This window comes from Colletotrichum higginsianum, chromosome 12, assembly GCF_001672515.1.
Source record: "Colletotrichum higginsianum IMI 349063 chromosome 12, whole genome shotgun sequence".
In the NCBI taxonomy this organism is placed as follows: Eukaryota; Fungi; Ascomycota; class Sordariomycetes; order Glomerellales; family Glomerellaceae; genus Colletotrichum; species Colletotrichum higginsianum.
The window spans coordinates 51,081-65,941 of record NC_030964.1 but is presented as its reverse complement, the minus strand read 5'-3'; the positions used below and the strand labels follow the sequence as shown (position 1 = coordinate 65,941).

Here is a 14,861-nt window from a genome sequence, read left to right as displayed (position 1 = left end):
AGGTCTTCATCCCTCAGACTGTCTCCCAGGGCAAGGAGGGCAAGGAGGAGGCCAGACTGCTTGTTGTTGATGGCCATGGGAGTCACACAACGACGGAATTTATGTGGCTCTGCTATATTAATAACATCCACCTATTGTTCTTGCCACCACACACCTCCCATGTCCTCCAGCCACTTGACCAGTCAGTCTTCAGCCCTGTAAAGGCAGCCTATAGGAAGGAGCTTGGATACCTCAGTCAGTGGAATGACTCTACTATTGTAGGCAAGAGGAACTTTATAGGCTGTTATCAGAAGGCTCGTCTGGCAGGCCTGACAATGCAGAACATCAAGAGTGGATGGAAATGGACTGGACTATGGCCTGTCTCTATGGCGAAGCCTCTTATGAGCTCATTACTGCTCCCATCAACACCAGGGCCATTAGATCAGGCCTGCAAAGGGCAGTCTGGAGGCAAGGAAGCTGAGGGATGGGCATCTGCGTCATCTGCAGTGGTGTGGTCGACGCCAAGGAAGATGAAGGATCTGGCTGGCCAACTGAAGCTATTCACAGAGCTGGATAATGACGCCAGTACTCAACGCCTCCTTTTCATGAAGGTGAAAAAAGGGTTCAGTGAAAAGGCATATGAGCTGGCAACTGCCCAGCACAAGCTGGAGCTTCTGCAGGCCCAAGTGGCCAATACTGCAGTGAGGAAAAGGAAGGCAGTCCAGCTGGATCCTAACACTAAGTTTGCCACTATCTCAGACGTGCAGAAGGTGCAGGTTGAGGCTGGTGAAAAAGAGGATACTGCAGGTGAATCCAGCGAGTCTGATTTACCTAGTGAAGCTGAAGACTGTATTGTAGTGGCATCTAGAAGAGGGCAGTAATTAAGTGAAAATGGTGGTGATGTTGGAGATGGCTTCATTTTTGGGGGGGCCAGATGTGGGGGGGGGCCAGATGTGGGTATGTTGACTTATTTAGGAAATGCCCCCGTTCTTGCTCGGCCTTTCTGAGCTAAGGCGGGCATGGTTTGGACCTCAAAACGAGGTCGGCTGGATTGGTCTTGGCGATGAAGCATGGGTAGTCGCTTCTGCGGGGTGGAAGGATAAGAGGAGAGAGTCAATTCCCCCAAGGTGTGAGCGAGCGGCGTCGCCACACCTGTGCCTTACCCCCGATTTATCCATATTCGTACAGCTCGGGTGCACTTTATGCAAGTTCGCGTTGCAAATGCAACCCGGGGATTATCCGCCCGAAGCTTACCCGCCCTGCCGCATGCTCTCTCCCTGCATCCCAAACGCATTCTGAATGTCCTGGGCTCACGCACACACACAGTGATGATCTCCTCGTACTCTTCAAAGCACTAGCCAACTTTTCAAGCGCCCTGCTCTGTCTCGCCCTCTTTGACGCGTGCGCCTCCAAGTCTCTGGCGGCTAACCTCTTTTTCCTGATGCACTGCGCCCTGTTGGCCTCGGTCGTAGCCATGTCCGCGGCGGCGCCCGCTGCTCCCAACCCCTCCTTCGTCCATTCCGACTCCCCAGCATCTAGATCTCCGTCTTGTTCCCTGAGGGCCTACTTGCGAAGGTTGCACCTGCTAATCATACTGTGCTTCCAGTTCAGCCAGATTCTGCTCCGACTCTTCCTGTTGATCCTCGGCTTCAGCCCTGTAGTCGGCCTGATGTTGGAGGTGCGGCGCAATAGCTCTAATGCAGTCAACAGCACCGCGGAGAACCGTTTCTTCCGATTCCACGGATTTTGATGCTGGTTCTTTCTTCATCTCGGGTAGTAGCGGCATTTCCGTCGAGGTCGCGTCCGGGTCCTTGCCGCCCGTCCTCTCGTCGCAACGCCCGAGTCCGTGTCGAGGCCCGAACCTTCGTCCAGCGAATTCCCCAACGGTGTATGGGTGTTTGAGGTATGAGTGAGCGTTGGTCGTGGATCGTTGCTCCCTGCGTCTCCAGGCGATCGAAAAGGTTGTGCTTGGTGATGTGTCCGGGGAGGTTCTCCTAGCAGCTGCGCGTCTTGACTGTCTTTTCTCTGAACTACAAGTACAGCTTGAAGTGGTTGTCAAGTCTGAGATGTATTGCTGCGCGTTTCTGATACCCGGCCTCTGCTCGGTTTGTTGTCACTTTGGTGGACCAATGTTCGCCGTGGGTGGCTTGCAGGGAATGGTGGACGAGTCGGCGGTCGAGGACGGCCTTCTTGATCCACAAGGGAAACGGAGGTAGGTGGTGCGGCAGCGGATGATGGGACTAGGCTTGTGTTGGTGTCACAGGGTACCCGTATGCCGCTCGAGCTGAAGATACTCATAGTTGCGTTTGCCGCAAACATGATCTTGACATACGTGCAAAGCTTGACCTCCTCGCTTGAACTTCGACATCCACATTAGATTGGTTTTATATTACAAACTTAAACACTGCTGGGACCAGGCCGAGGACGTTGTGTTGTAGTTGGTTGCCAGTGCAATGTGACCACGCAGTGCGTCACTGAGAGCCATAAGCTTTGATGAGATGATGTGCTGGGATAAGATAAGATAAAATCTTGGAGGATGAGATCTTTGTAGGGAAAAGATTGCACCTTCAGCCAATTGTAAATTTCCCTGGCTAGGGGTCCAGCTCCACTAATCCCCGGATAGCGGGGGGGGGGGGTGGGGCTGTGGTGGTGCATGTCCTAGGGGGGGTATCGATTGATTCACATTCATCTCTCACTACCTACACTCACCACCTACCGACCTTGCCCATTTTTCGCGACTTCCGCTTTATTCCTTTACTCACCTTTTCCAAGTCCCAATCTCCAAAATCCACTTCACGCAAGACAACGCACAACAGCATCAACAGCAACAAACAATCAACAAAAAAGCAGCAAAGCCTCCCATTCTAGCAGTGTGAACAATCACCATACCATGTCTTTGTTTGCCGACACTGCTCATGCGAACTTGTTGGCAGACACGACTTCTGACCGCGCTATCCTCACCATGTCGACGCCTACACCCACCGCCTCACCAGCACCATCTCTGTCTCCTTCCCGATCCCCGTCTTCGTCTCTGTCCACGTTTCACGATGGGTCTGGGAACACCCAGATGGGTCTTGCCCTCGATGAGGACAACACGGTTAACATAGGTCTGTTTTCTGCTGAAGGCACCGGACCTTGCCCGACTCCCGGCTGTCCTCCAACCTCTCTCCGCCTCGATACCCCCGAAAACCTCGAGGCCGACCTCGATGCCCTTTGCTTGTGGCAGTCAGGCCTGCTCCTTCTTCCACCTGGATCCTCGCCCTCGCCAACCGCAGAATTTCGTCTCGCGCCCGAGCATCTCAACCGCTTCCAGTCGCTCCTCCGCCAATTGCGCATCGCTCGCTTCTCGTACGATTTCCCCTCCAGCTATGCCCGGGTTGTCATGGTCGAGTCCACGTTGCACGCGCAGGCCATCAGACGTGCCTCGGAGCTAGTAATTCGAGCCAGGGACGACATGGTGACTGCTGTTTCCGCCTACGCAAACGGCCTGCAAGACGCCCAGCCGGCTGCCGATGCTGCCCACCTCGCCATTCGCCTCGAGAACCTTTTGGACAACGGTGCCGCAAAGGTCGAACTGCCCGGAGGCCTGCTCAGGCAGCCCGACATGCAGCTGATCGACCTTCCCGGCGTCTCAAAATTGCCCCCCTTCGTTGTCGAGATTGCCTTTGGCCAGACGCGACAGAGTGCAGCCGCCAAGGCTAAACAGTATCTGGCGCAAACCGACGGCCGAATCCGTGCCGTGCTCATCCTCGACTTCCAGTACCCCAAAGCGTCTTCCGTTCGTCTCGGTCTGTGGACTGCTCATTCGGATGCCAAAGTTATCGACCCCGTCGAGGTCCAAAAATCGACCTTGTTCGACGCCGATGTCGATGGCGACTCCAACGCTCCAGTTGACGGCACCCTCCGCCTCTTCGCGTCCGACTTCCTTTCCATCGACCCCCAGGAGCTCCCGCAGGAGTTAAGCCGTCCCAGTTCCGTGGGCCCCGATGCAGACAGGTGAGTGATTCCATGCATTCGCTCGTCTTCCCCTAGGCTGGAGCTAATTGGAATGCCATCGCAAAGACCAGGTCAGGCCGAGATTCCCTTGGAGGAGTTTCGTATCGCGTGTCTCGAGGCGCGCCGAATCCACTTCGAACTACTGAACAAGACAGCCTAAGAGCACGGCGAACGGGTACCGATGCTGATAACGATCACTGGAAGCAAATCCAAGCATGGGGGGCATGGGAAGTGGAGTGGGCATACAAACTCAGGGAGCCTGCGGTTGAAGATTTCGTGGTTTTATGATACCCCCAGCTAGAGGCATTGAGTCGCTGGAGCATGTAATGTGTACCTGATACCCCTCAATGGAGACGTTTCTTTTCCTGCGTTGCCAGAATGTGTGCGTTTTCCGGCTGGCCTAAGCTACTAAAGTCGGTACTTGCTGGCACATGTTGGCCAGGTCCGTTTGCTTAACTGATAGCATCTCGCAATCGACATGGTGCTCGCGACACTGGCCAAAATACTTCTAGTTAATGTGACTAGAATACATAGATTGGGTAGCCCTCGTCGTTTTCAAGGCGAGCCAGGTCGGAAGGACTTCGTTGGGAAATGCCTACGGCAGATGATGATTTCGACATGGTTAACACTAGTAACAACGCTGCTGGCTAAGATTGTTGGCTGCCTAAGGAAGACTGAGTTGAGCTTGGCGATGTCACCAACATCACACACAGAAGCGAAACAGCCGATTGACGAAATTCACGACCCGCCATGTCTCGTCGTCAGCGACGTGGTCATACCACACGCTTGCTGTTTGGCATGCTGAATGAAGTATTGTCTGTTTCGCGCAAGCCGAGCGACGAACTCTCGGGGTCCAACCCCGGATTTAGGGACCCAAAGTTCAAGCAGACGATTCTGTCTCTTTTTTTTCTAATCTCTTAGGCATATTTGCGGAAACGGCAACGGTTGGAAACGTTGGGTTGCAGGGTTTGATCAAAGTTACTCACGCCATATCACCAATGGAGTCGGCTTTGCGAGACATGACATGTGCAGGAATGGATATTGAGGTTGTACTATAGAGCTGGTATTGGGCATCCCATGAACGATAATGATGGTCGTGCCGCGCATGGGATTAGGCGGGCCGAGAGCTGTGTCAAGTATCCCTTCGTGCTAGGTTTGGTGCAGCTGTCAGCTACACCGCCATCATTGGCACTTACGTCCTTGACAGCAGGGTAGGTAGCAGCAGGTGGTGGTTTTGAGGGTATCTGATTTTCCCGCAAGCTGACAAAAGTCATGCCCTCGGTTGAACTCGACATGCTTGAAGTCCCGGTTCGGGACAGCCTTCTTATAATTGTACTGATGACAACACCTTTGCCTCCGTCGCTACTACTGACAACGACATGGACGAATATTATATCATGTTTGGGTCTAAGCGCACCTCCCTGCTGATGCCGACGATGAGACCGATGCGAAAATTCGGAAAGCTGTGCAGGAATGCAGCAAAAGAAATAGCTTACCTACTTCAAGATTATAGCTGTCCTACTCCAACCCTCTCATTCCTTTACTCCTACAAGCTCCTTCAGTTCCGGCACTTACACACAACAGAGTCTTTACATATGCTTACCCCCTTCGACTTGAATCGCCTATATTCATTAGCCATGGCTGTGCCGAGCAGCCTTCGTCAAACATACTTCTCCTTAGAAAACCGAAACAACATTCGAGCTGAGACCCACAACCACAGCAACGAAGAGATCGCCGTCTATCTGCTGCATCGAACCAGCAGCTGCGCTGAGTTGACTGCTTGGTACATACTAAGTAATGCATCTACGAGAAATACAATAAACTTGAACTTGGACTTGTTGGTCTCGCTTTCCTAACCAGGTGGGGATGAACAAGAAGGCGAACAGCATGCCATTTCTGAGTCTGACCTACCGCGCCCTCTTTTTATGTTCACCAGCGACTGCAACTTACGCACAAATTACTAACTATTCTTCAGAGCAATTATGGCTCCTTTATGACGGTTGCCCACTCAATAGCAGCTCGTCTCGCCGGTCGACACACAGCTGGATACCCTGCTAATGACAAAGCTAGCTTCTTGAGCAGGGCCAGTATGACATATTGCGACCAGCCGAGTTAATATTCACATGTTAACACATCATGGCCAGCCTTGGTGCAGTGTGTAGCCGCGTACTACTCCTGCTGCGTGTTGTGGAGGTACTTATTCATATATGTTGGAAGAGGTTGAAGTTACGTTGGATAAGTTGGGGCAAATTGGGGCGTCATACCTCATGGCCATTAGAAGCCGGTCCTGAAAAGCTACGTCAGTGGGGAAGGCCTGCACTGTTGGGAAACGGCTTTGTAATGTGTCACTCATATTCAGAGTTCATGTTATAGCTGCTTTAGGGCAAAAATTTTGCAATTTTGCAACCTGGATTTCCTCCCCAGGATTGATGTCATGACATGGTAAAGATTATTGAATCTAGACAACTCTCGCAACTGTTGTTAATTGGCTGCCCAGCCTAAGATTCGCAAGATCTACTGCCCATACTGGAGACTGCAGTTCCCCAAGCCGCCGTAGCCAGTAGCAGATCTTGACGATAACAGTGCGTGGTTCCGAATACATGCTCCGTGATGCCTCGGCCAGGCAGTACGGCATAGTTAGACAGGGTCTAGTTGGTATTCCCGTCGAAGAAGATGCTGCGCCGAGGAGAAAGATAACAGGGGCTGAACACTATACGAATGCTCCTGAAATGTCCCAAGCAAGCATTTAATAGCATTTTTTGTGTCTATAGTGATGGTGCCAATGGCGGCGCTAACTCGGGTGTTGTGGGTGTGTGCTCCTCCGCAGCCATCCGTTGCTATCTGCGGCCTTGCGTGAAAATGGCCTGTTGCCTGAGGTCAGCAGCCCAGATGGACCTGGCCAGGCGGGTCGTGCATGTACACTGCCATATCATTCAACGATGGGACGTTTCTAAATGCGTACAACAATGATCCGCGTGGCAGCAGGTGACGTGAGTGCGCGTTTGTGGAGATTATAGACGAGCCGGTCTGTCAATAGGAGTGGAAATGTTGGAATGATGAACATGTCAAAAAAAAAAAAAAAAAACCTCTGTCGTGAAGCAGAACTGCTTCGTAGGTCACATTGAATGACACGGGTCACGCGAAGGTGACACGTGACCGATCTCACGGGTATTTCAACCCGAACCATCGTGTAGAATAGATCTTAGAAAGATCAACCACTGTTCACTCTCTCATTCCGAGACGTATAGTGCTCATCACAACCTCCAAGTGCTTGTCGTCAATTGAGCCAGTCATGAGTGCGAGCGTGCTTGGCTTTGTCGTTGTCGTCAATTGATTGATTGCATGGATGGAGCAAAGCGCACGGCGAATGTCATGTGCGCGTTGTGATTGGCCGCATGCGGATGACGATGGCTTCTCTCCGGCTAATCGGCTTGTCAGCTTGTCACAAGCGGACTCCCTCTCACACACTCGTGTAATAAAAGCACGCCGTGATTCCGAACGCGTTGAGTACAAGCAAATTGCATCGCTGAGCTGATGGAATGAATGCCTGCGCGTCCGTCACACACATTATCCAATGAGCAAACGTGTGCCTTGTCCTCGTTTTACGTTGGCGACAACATTGTCAATTTGCGAGTGCTGTATGATAGCAGGATGAACGTATGCAAGATCGGGTCTAACGTGCTGGTACACCTGGGAAGTAAGATGGAGTGCACACATGGATGCACTTGAGATTAGTGAGGTTGTGGTTCATTCTCTAGACATGGGGTCATCGGTGATGGAGATGCAGTGAGGTAGCGGGCGGGCATGGGGCGTGTGGACAAGAACTGATCGTTGAATCTCGTGCAGCACACCCGTTGTGGACACACATCTTCACCTGCAAGGGCCTGAACCAGTTCGTGAGGCGGGGTGAGGTTGCTTCGTGCTTGGAATCAACAGTGCATCTGACATTGCATCTGCTTGCCTGAGTGGTGACTGCATGTTTGGGATAAAGTGGAACGGATCAATCCATATCTGCTGAGCAGACCGACCGAGGCAGTCGAGACTTGGTAGTTGAATTAAGCGTTGAGCAGCGCCACTTAAGCCACAGCCGAGTGGCTGACATAAGTGGAGCTGTCAGCCCCCCAGTGTGGGTTGTCAACCCGGTTTATGTAGGTTGTTAACAGCGCCAAATGAGCTGTTAACCTCACCTTAATCGGGATGGCACCGTAACCGCACCTGCAACTGCAACTCCTCCCCACAGTCCAGTCTATCCACCCATTCAATCCAATTCGTCATCGTGACCAGCTCCATCTCTGCCTCAGCACTGCCGACACCAACACCACGACCGCTATCCTGCCAGCTCAATTCCCCCTCTCGGGATTGTTATTGTTATTGTGCTCAGAACGCCATTGACCACCAAACGATGACATCCACCAGTGCTGTAGCGCTGCAGCACTCCCTCGAGTCTCTCAACAAACTCACACATGACCTCGATCTCCTGCAAGACCTCGACGATCAGCTGATCTGTCAATGGGAACAGCTCGAGAAATCGTTCATCGATGCCAATGCCGAAAACGACGACAATAATGACGATGGCCATGTTCCCCAGCAACAAAAACAACAACAACAACAAGAGCAGGTGCAGCAAAGACGGTTACCGCACTTCCAGCTTTGGGCCTTCCTCTACGTTTCTCCCTCTGTCTTGGCCAGGGTCTGCAAGCTTCTTTTTGACGACGCAAACACAGGGGACCCTCACACCAGTGCTGCTCGCCGCATCCGCTCCACGCTGAAGGCTGTGGCAAGTTCATTCAGTCTCGACCCGGCCGTGCTGTACTTCTTGTTCGGCACTGACGTCGTATTGAACCTCACGTTCGTCGAAGCATTACGAAATCTCCGCAAAGCCTTCCCGCATGTCTCAATGGAACAAGTGTTGACCCGTTTTCACGTGGCCAAGTCTACATCACACGACGACCTTCTCCCAAGCGAAAATATCGACAAGGCACCTGTGAATAAAGGTGGGCGAAAGTACGAGTCGGTGGCTAGGCAAAGTCTTCGGGTGGCCCTTGAGTCCTGTAAGTGACTTCGTTCTCCCATTCTCCCGATCCCTCAACCACTTTTTCGATATCTTCTATTCTAACAAGTACGTGAAAACCTTTAGATGACGCCAACATTTGGCCAAAGAGAAAGCTCGCGAAGACGCCAAACGCCGGGGACGCAGCCTACCGCGGCGCATCCATCAATCAGGTGCCCAAGACTCCAGACAGGCCCAACCCCAACCCCAACCCCAGAGAGAATGAGCCCGCCATTCAGCAAGAGGTGCCCAACGATGCGAACAAGTATCAGGTCAGTGCAGATCAAGGTGTTGAAACCAACATGCTCGAATCAGACGCCGATGTCTTGGGTCCCAACACCGGCGAGCCCTACGACCAATCGTCTTTCTCTGGAGAGTCGGACGACGAGGTCATCACATCGCCGCCGTTTCACCACCCCAAGGTCAACAGACGATCCCTGAGCCGGGCTCCAAGTCTCAGTAGTATTGAAGAGATCACCGAAATGGAAAACGATGCCCCCGACACGGAGCAAGGCCGAGGAGACACCAACCCGTCGCTCAATAGCCGGCTTCTCATGTTCCCTTTCTCACCAGACGTGCTTAAAGCCGACAACACCCGTTCGTCGCCGTGCGTCAAACGACTCCCAGACCACATTATCACCAACAGGCGCCGCCGTTGGTCTGGCTCACCCGACGCAGTCGAAGACGCCGACACTTCGACGAAGCGGTGTAGGCTAGAAAGTGCCAGCACACATGCAGACGAGTCTTTCCAGTTCCAGTTTGCCCTCTCTTCCCTGGCTCGAGAGTCGGACCAAAAGCATTCAGCCTCCCCTCCGATCATCGTTAACTCTCATCCAGCTGCAACTAGTTTTCCTGCCATTGCTGATCCTTCTTCCCCGCGTCTTGGTCCTGGCGACAATCATCCTCCAAAGTTGGCGCCCGAAACCAAGCGACTCCCGCGTCGAAATCTCGCAGATCTGCTCGACTGCCAGCGCCGATTTCTACCTGGCAAGTGGTTCAATGATTCCATCATCAACACCACTACCTACACCTTGCAAAGTGATACGGTTAGCATCCTCGAGACAAGCGTTCTGGCAAGCTGTTGGAGGACATAGGAGTCACCGCCCGCATGGCTAGCAAAACTGACTCAATGCAACATAGCCTTGCTGCAGCCGGTACACGACGCGAACCAAAGTCATTGGGTTTTGTATCGATATCTCCCCGGCCCCCGCTTGCTGCATGTGTACGACTCGCTTGGAAACGAAAGTACAAAGTCTGATATTACGGTTCACAATGTCGTGCCATTTCTGAAGTGGTTGTATAAGTTCGATGCTGCACCAAGCATCAGCACGATCAAGGTGAGTGTCTCCAGGCTGTCCTGCTATTTATTTTCCATGAAATGGTTTTCTTTTTTTTTCCTTTTTTCTTTTTTATTCCGTAACACCGGTTGACATTCTAACATGACGATAGGGTCCCATCCAGCCAAATTCCACTGACTGCGGCGTCTACGTCTTGGCTGCTACCGCTATCATCGCCCGCAACGATGCTACTTCATGCGAAGCCGACCCATGCCTACCCGACGCGTTTGACGATGCGTTCGTCCGCATGTACTTGCGCAGCAGGTTTCTTACAACGAGCCCAAGCGAGCGTACGTGGCATCTGAACGCCCGGCTAGGAAACGACGCAACGCCGCGCAGCACTCGCCGATGGGCGGGGAGCTGGCCGACTTCGCCGCATACCGAGCCAGCTTGGAAAGGTCTCCAACCGGTGCTGGCACATGTGTATTATTTCGACGGAGTTCGGCGTCATGAGGTTTCCTGGTTAAGGAGGCGACGTTGTGCCTTACTCTGGGTTATCCAGTGGCTACCTATGAGAGGTTCAGACAGGCACACCTTGAGCTCTTGCGACGTGCCCTAGAGTATGAGACAATAACAGACTGCTGATTCTCCCTCCAGCTCGCCGAAAGACTGTCTTGCTTTTGGCCAGACACGATATCCATGTCATGTGAATATTCCGTAGGCGGGAATTTTACGTTACCTCCACCCACAGGAACGGAGTTAAATTCAGTCATGTTAATCTGCGGGAGAGTATCCGGCGAGTTGTGTGACTGGACGGGCCTGAGCTTCGTGCCTATGAAATGTTCTACAGTTGAGTCAGAATCGAGTAGCGATTAGTTGGCGTCGTCTATGTTTTTCATTTATTGTCAGCGTTTGTTTACCTGCATGTCCAGGGTCCTTGTGTCCCTGGAGGTGGAAAACCTACAGTTGTTCCTCAGTGCACCTAGAACACGTTTGAAAATAGGCTCAATAATAAAATCTGCATCAAGACTTTGTTTGTCATCTTTTATCGTGATAGTCATGTCGGAGTTTCGAAACGAGCTGTCACGTTTCATTGGCATAGAGTAAATGTCCCTCGCACAGGCCTTGACGCCCTCGTCGACGGCTCTACCATTGTATCGTACCTCTCGAAGCGGAAACCTGGCCATGACTTCGAACTCAAATGCGGCTGCACGGATGAGCCAAACTTCTGCAGGCACCGGCTTCTCTTTCGAATCCGTGGTACAGCGGCCCTGAAGCAGGCTGACCAGGTGCTCGGGTTGATCCCGAGCCTCGCCGTAGCTCTGGGATTACTTGACCAGAGTGTAGAACTGGTTCCAGTCCAGAGGCGCGCGGTCGTTATGGTCTGGACCGAAGCGAACGCTGATGGTGAAGACCCAAAAATGCAGGTGCGCCGTGCCAGCGACGGGAAGGCCGTGAAGATCGACGTCGGCGGAGAGCTCGGCACTGATTTGCTTGCTGAACCAGCCCCAGCCAATGCGTGTCGAGGCGAAAACGTTGACACCCACGGTGACCTGGGATTGGAAAGGGTCGTAGAACATGAGGAAGTTGGCTTAGGCGCTGAACGAGGCCCGCGTGTCCCCGGATTGGTACAGCAGATCAAGCCTACCGCCGCCCACAATGGCCTGGGGTGTGATGGCGAAGTAAGCCTCGCCTGTGATACTGATATCGCTGTCAAATGACTAGGTGATTCCAAGTCGCCTCACATCTTGGGGATAATGCGATGGGACCCTAAAGGCCGGATGGTACCCCCCGACGATGAAGACGCAGGTAGAAAGTAGACCAGCGCGAAAGCCCCGTTCAACCTGCAGCTCCTGCTCAGGACGAAAGACTGGGTGGTTAGGTCTCCTCGGATGCTTATGATACCCGTGCTGGGGTCGAATAAAGCGCTTATACCAAAGTCCAGGTATAGGAAAAAATCATCCATACTGGATCCCTTGGGAAGACTCGCAACTGCCTTGGCAAAAATACTGATCTTGGGGTTGGGAGAAAGGTCTATACAAACAGCGGCCTGCACGTTGAGCATCTGAAAGGCCTTGATACCGAGTCCTTAGAAGCTAAACCCCAGCAAAATGCTATCCCTCCTCCGAGCTGTAGTAGTAGTTAAGGAACATCTGTAGCGGTCTAATGGCGAAAATGCCATCGATGTTGGTAGCCTTTGCCTTCCCATTAGCGAACTTGACTATGACGGAAATCTCAGGAACCCAGACATCCGACATGAGTTTCATCAGTGCTTGATTGGAGACGTCAATGGGGAGCAACGAATAGAAGTTGGCAGTTTGCACGTCGACAGCATCGGCAGATAGCGTCCAGCTGTCCTCATTGTAGTCAATGTAGACGCAGACGATCGCCGACCGCTGGATGGAAAACACATAATCGGGCGCCTTTAGGTTGATGTTACCCCTGAGCTCGAATTCGGTCGATTTTGTCGAAAAGTCTCTCATGTAGAACAGCTGCAATTCGTCCAGCCAAACGGTCGGCATAACATCACTTTCCACACCTAGGGCTGAGCACTGCAGCCGACCCCTAATAACTAACTTCTTCCAGTCTCCCAGACTGACTTTAACGGACGCATTTCGTAAGGTTAGGGGGATCCCCTTCAGAAAGTCATCTACATTAGCTTCCTTGTCGAATAACTGTGGAAGGAAGATTGCGTCGACAGCATTAGTAGTATCTAGCGAGATCTCTAAGAAAGCCTCCCGGAAGGGATAAATACTAAAAGGGACGGGATTCTAGTCGTCAATGTCCCAAATCTCGCCAAGTAGTCCAGATGGCCCAGTTCCCATTTCACCTAGCCGTAAATAGGCACATACTTATCTTTCGCGCCAAGATTGAGCCTAAGTTCGACGTCAATTTGAAAGGGAGTCAAGGCAGAGCCTGCGCCAATAGTCAGAGATAGCTGTCGGGGGACGATGGACTTCGCTATGTCGCCCAGAACATCCATGAAGCTCCCCTCCATCATGGAAGCATCTTGACGATCTTCTACACGCATTGAAGAGCTGAACCGGCCCACTGCCCAGTTGGCAACGTCTTTGACAGTCATAGTCTCGGGGGGCTGGAGGAAAAGGGACCCACGAGAGTCCGAGATCGAAGCGGCAAATTCTACACGCGTGTTGGATGCGTTCCATGACAACGACCCTGCGAAAGAAAGTCGAGACTCCTGGCTGACAACGGAGTGGTCTGGAACGCTCGCGCGAACCGCGACCTCGGCCGTTAACCCTGCCATAGTTGAGCAGACGGATCCCACGACCCGGATATCGGGCATGCCTGAAGCGTGGAGGTTGTTCTGGACGAATTCCGTGAATCCCATGACTCTTTCGTTCCCTGCAGGCGCAATCCCCTCGAGTCGAAGGATAGTTCGTCCCTCAAATTGCGGATGCACCCACACTCCACATCGCCGGAGGCTATGGTCATTAGACATACCAGAGCGGGTGACGGGCTCAGGAGGTCGAATTTCGAGTGGAATGTGGCGAAAAACGTCCAAAACCCATTGTGAGACACCTTCAAACCTGACTGAAATGGCACTGCAGAAGTCTGAGAGTTTGAGGTGGATAGGCTCTCCAATGTCTAACCCTAACATTAAAACTTGAAGTCGGAGTGGTACCTGCGGTTGTCGAGGGAGGAGTCACCAAAGTGACGCTTGAGGACATCCAAGGAGGTGCAGAGCTTGAGATGTGGCGTTTGAACAACAAAAGCATCAATATCTCGCGGCGATGCAGCCTTGCTATCCCGTTTGATAGATACTTCCACTGCGGTGGCTTGTAGACTTTCTCTCAGCCACATTAGGCCTCCGACTGAGTCCTCCGCCGTCTCGAATCGCTTATATGACCCCGGTGAGATGGATATGAGTTCCAGTTATTAGCTAGTTATTAGCTGAGGAACGTCCAGATAAACTCATCCATCTTGTCAGTCTCGACTACTACTTGCTCGTCCCTGTGAGCGAAATTTGGTCGATAAATAATTACAAATTGGCTTTTCTTTAGTTTCTTCTTCAGTTCATCCTCAACCGTTTCGAGGGCCTCAGTGGTTTTGCGTTTTTATTTGCCTCCCCTCTTCTGCTTTGTGGTAGTATTTAAATCGTAATAGAGCTTCAGCGTTTTTGAGATACCGGCTAAATCCTTTGTTAATTTTCTCTTCAATTAAAAGTACTTCATGTTCAGCTTGAGACTGGAGGTGGCCTCGTGATGGACAACATGCGGCTCGCTGCTTCCTGGCTCGGGCAATCATGTATCGAAGAACTTGATGTAAATCCACGCAACCTCAGGATCCCGCTCCTAAGAGACCGTACAGGTTAGCGGGGGCTGCTTTTCTTTCAGGATCTCAGGATGATAAAAACATCACCCACACTGCCCTTTGTCACAGTTAGGTACGTCGGCTTGCCAAACACCGTGCCAATAACCTCTCATGAGACTGATGACTTTATTTTTGAATGATCGACCACCTCTTCCGCTTTTCCTTGTCCAGCATCTCGATCACCTTCGACATTTTCATTTCTTCTTCAGCCTTTCTATCACCCTCGA

General features: G+C 52.1%; 4 protein-coding genes across 4 annotated transcripts; 2 read left to right on the top strand and 2 right to left on the bottom strand.

Annotated features, from left to right (window-relative positions):
• Positions 1-1,345: 1,345 nt before the first annotated feature.
• CH63R_14533 (uncharacterized protein) lies at positions 1,346-1,747 on the bottom strand (the record flags this gene model as incomplete). The annotated part of the gene is made up of 2 exons (XM_018309507.1): positions 1,346-1,514; positions 1,575-1,747. The coding sequence occupies 2 exons, from the start codon at positions 1,745-1,747 to the stop codon at positions 1,346-1,348; spliced, it is 342 nt and encodes a 113-aa protein (XP_018150479.1).
• A 1,122-nt stretch (positions 1,748-2,869) lies between these two features.
• On the top strand, positions 2,870-4,263 carry CH63R_14532 (uncharacterized protein; the record flags this gene model as incomplete). The annotated part of the gene is made up of 2 exons (XM_018309506.1): positions 2,870-3,975; positions 4,131-4,263. 2 exons carry the CDS (start codon positions 2,870-2,872, stop codon positions 4,261-4,263), a joined length of 1,239 nt encoding a protein of 412 aa, XP_018150478.1.
• A 4,114-nt stretch (positions 4,264-8,377) lies between these two features.
• On the top strand, positions 8,378-12,023 carry CH63R_14531 (Ulp1 protease family protein; the record flags this gene model as incomplete). The annotated part of the gene is made up of 6 exons (XM_018309505.1): positions 8,378-9,026; positions 9,113-10,105; positions 10,166-10,362; positions 10,475-10,652; positions 10,702-10,771; positions 11,306-12,023. The coding sequence occupies 6 exons, from the start codon at positions 8,378-8,380 to the stop codon at positions 12,021-12,023; spliced, it is 2,805 nt and encodes a 934-aa protein (XP_018150477.1).
• Positions 12,024-12,416: 393 nt separating this feature from the next.
• CH63R_14530 (uncharacterized protein) lies at positions 12,417-14,124 on the bottom strand (the record flags this gene model as incomplete). The annotated part of the gene is made up of 3 exons (XM_018309504.1): positions 12,417-13,056; positions 13,155-13,865; positions 13,946-14,124. 3 exons carry the CDS (start codon positions 14,122-14,124, stop codon positions 12,417-12,419), a joined length of 1,530 nt encoding a protein of 509 aa, XP_018150476.1.
• Between the last annotated feature and the right edge of the window lie 737 nt (positions 14,125-14,861).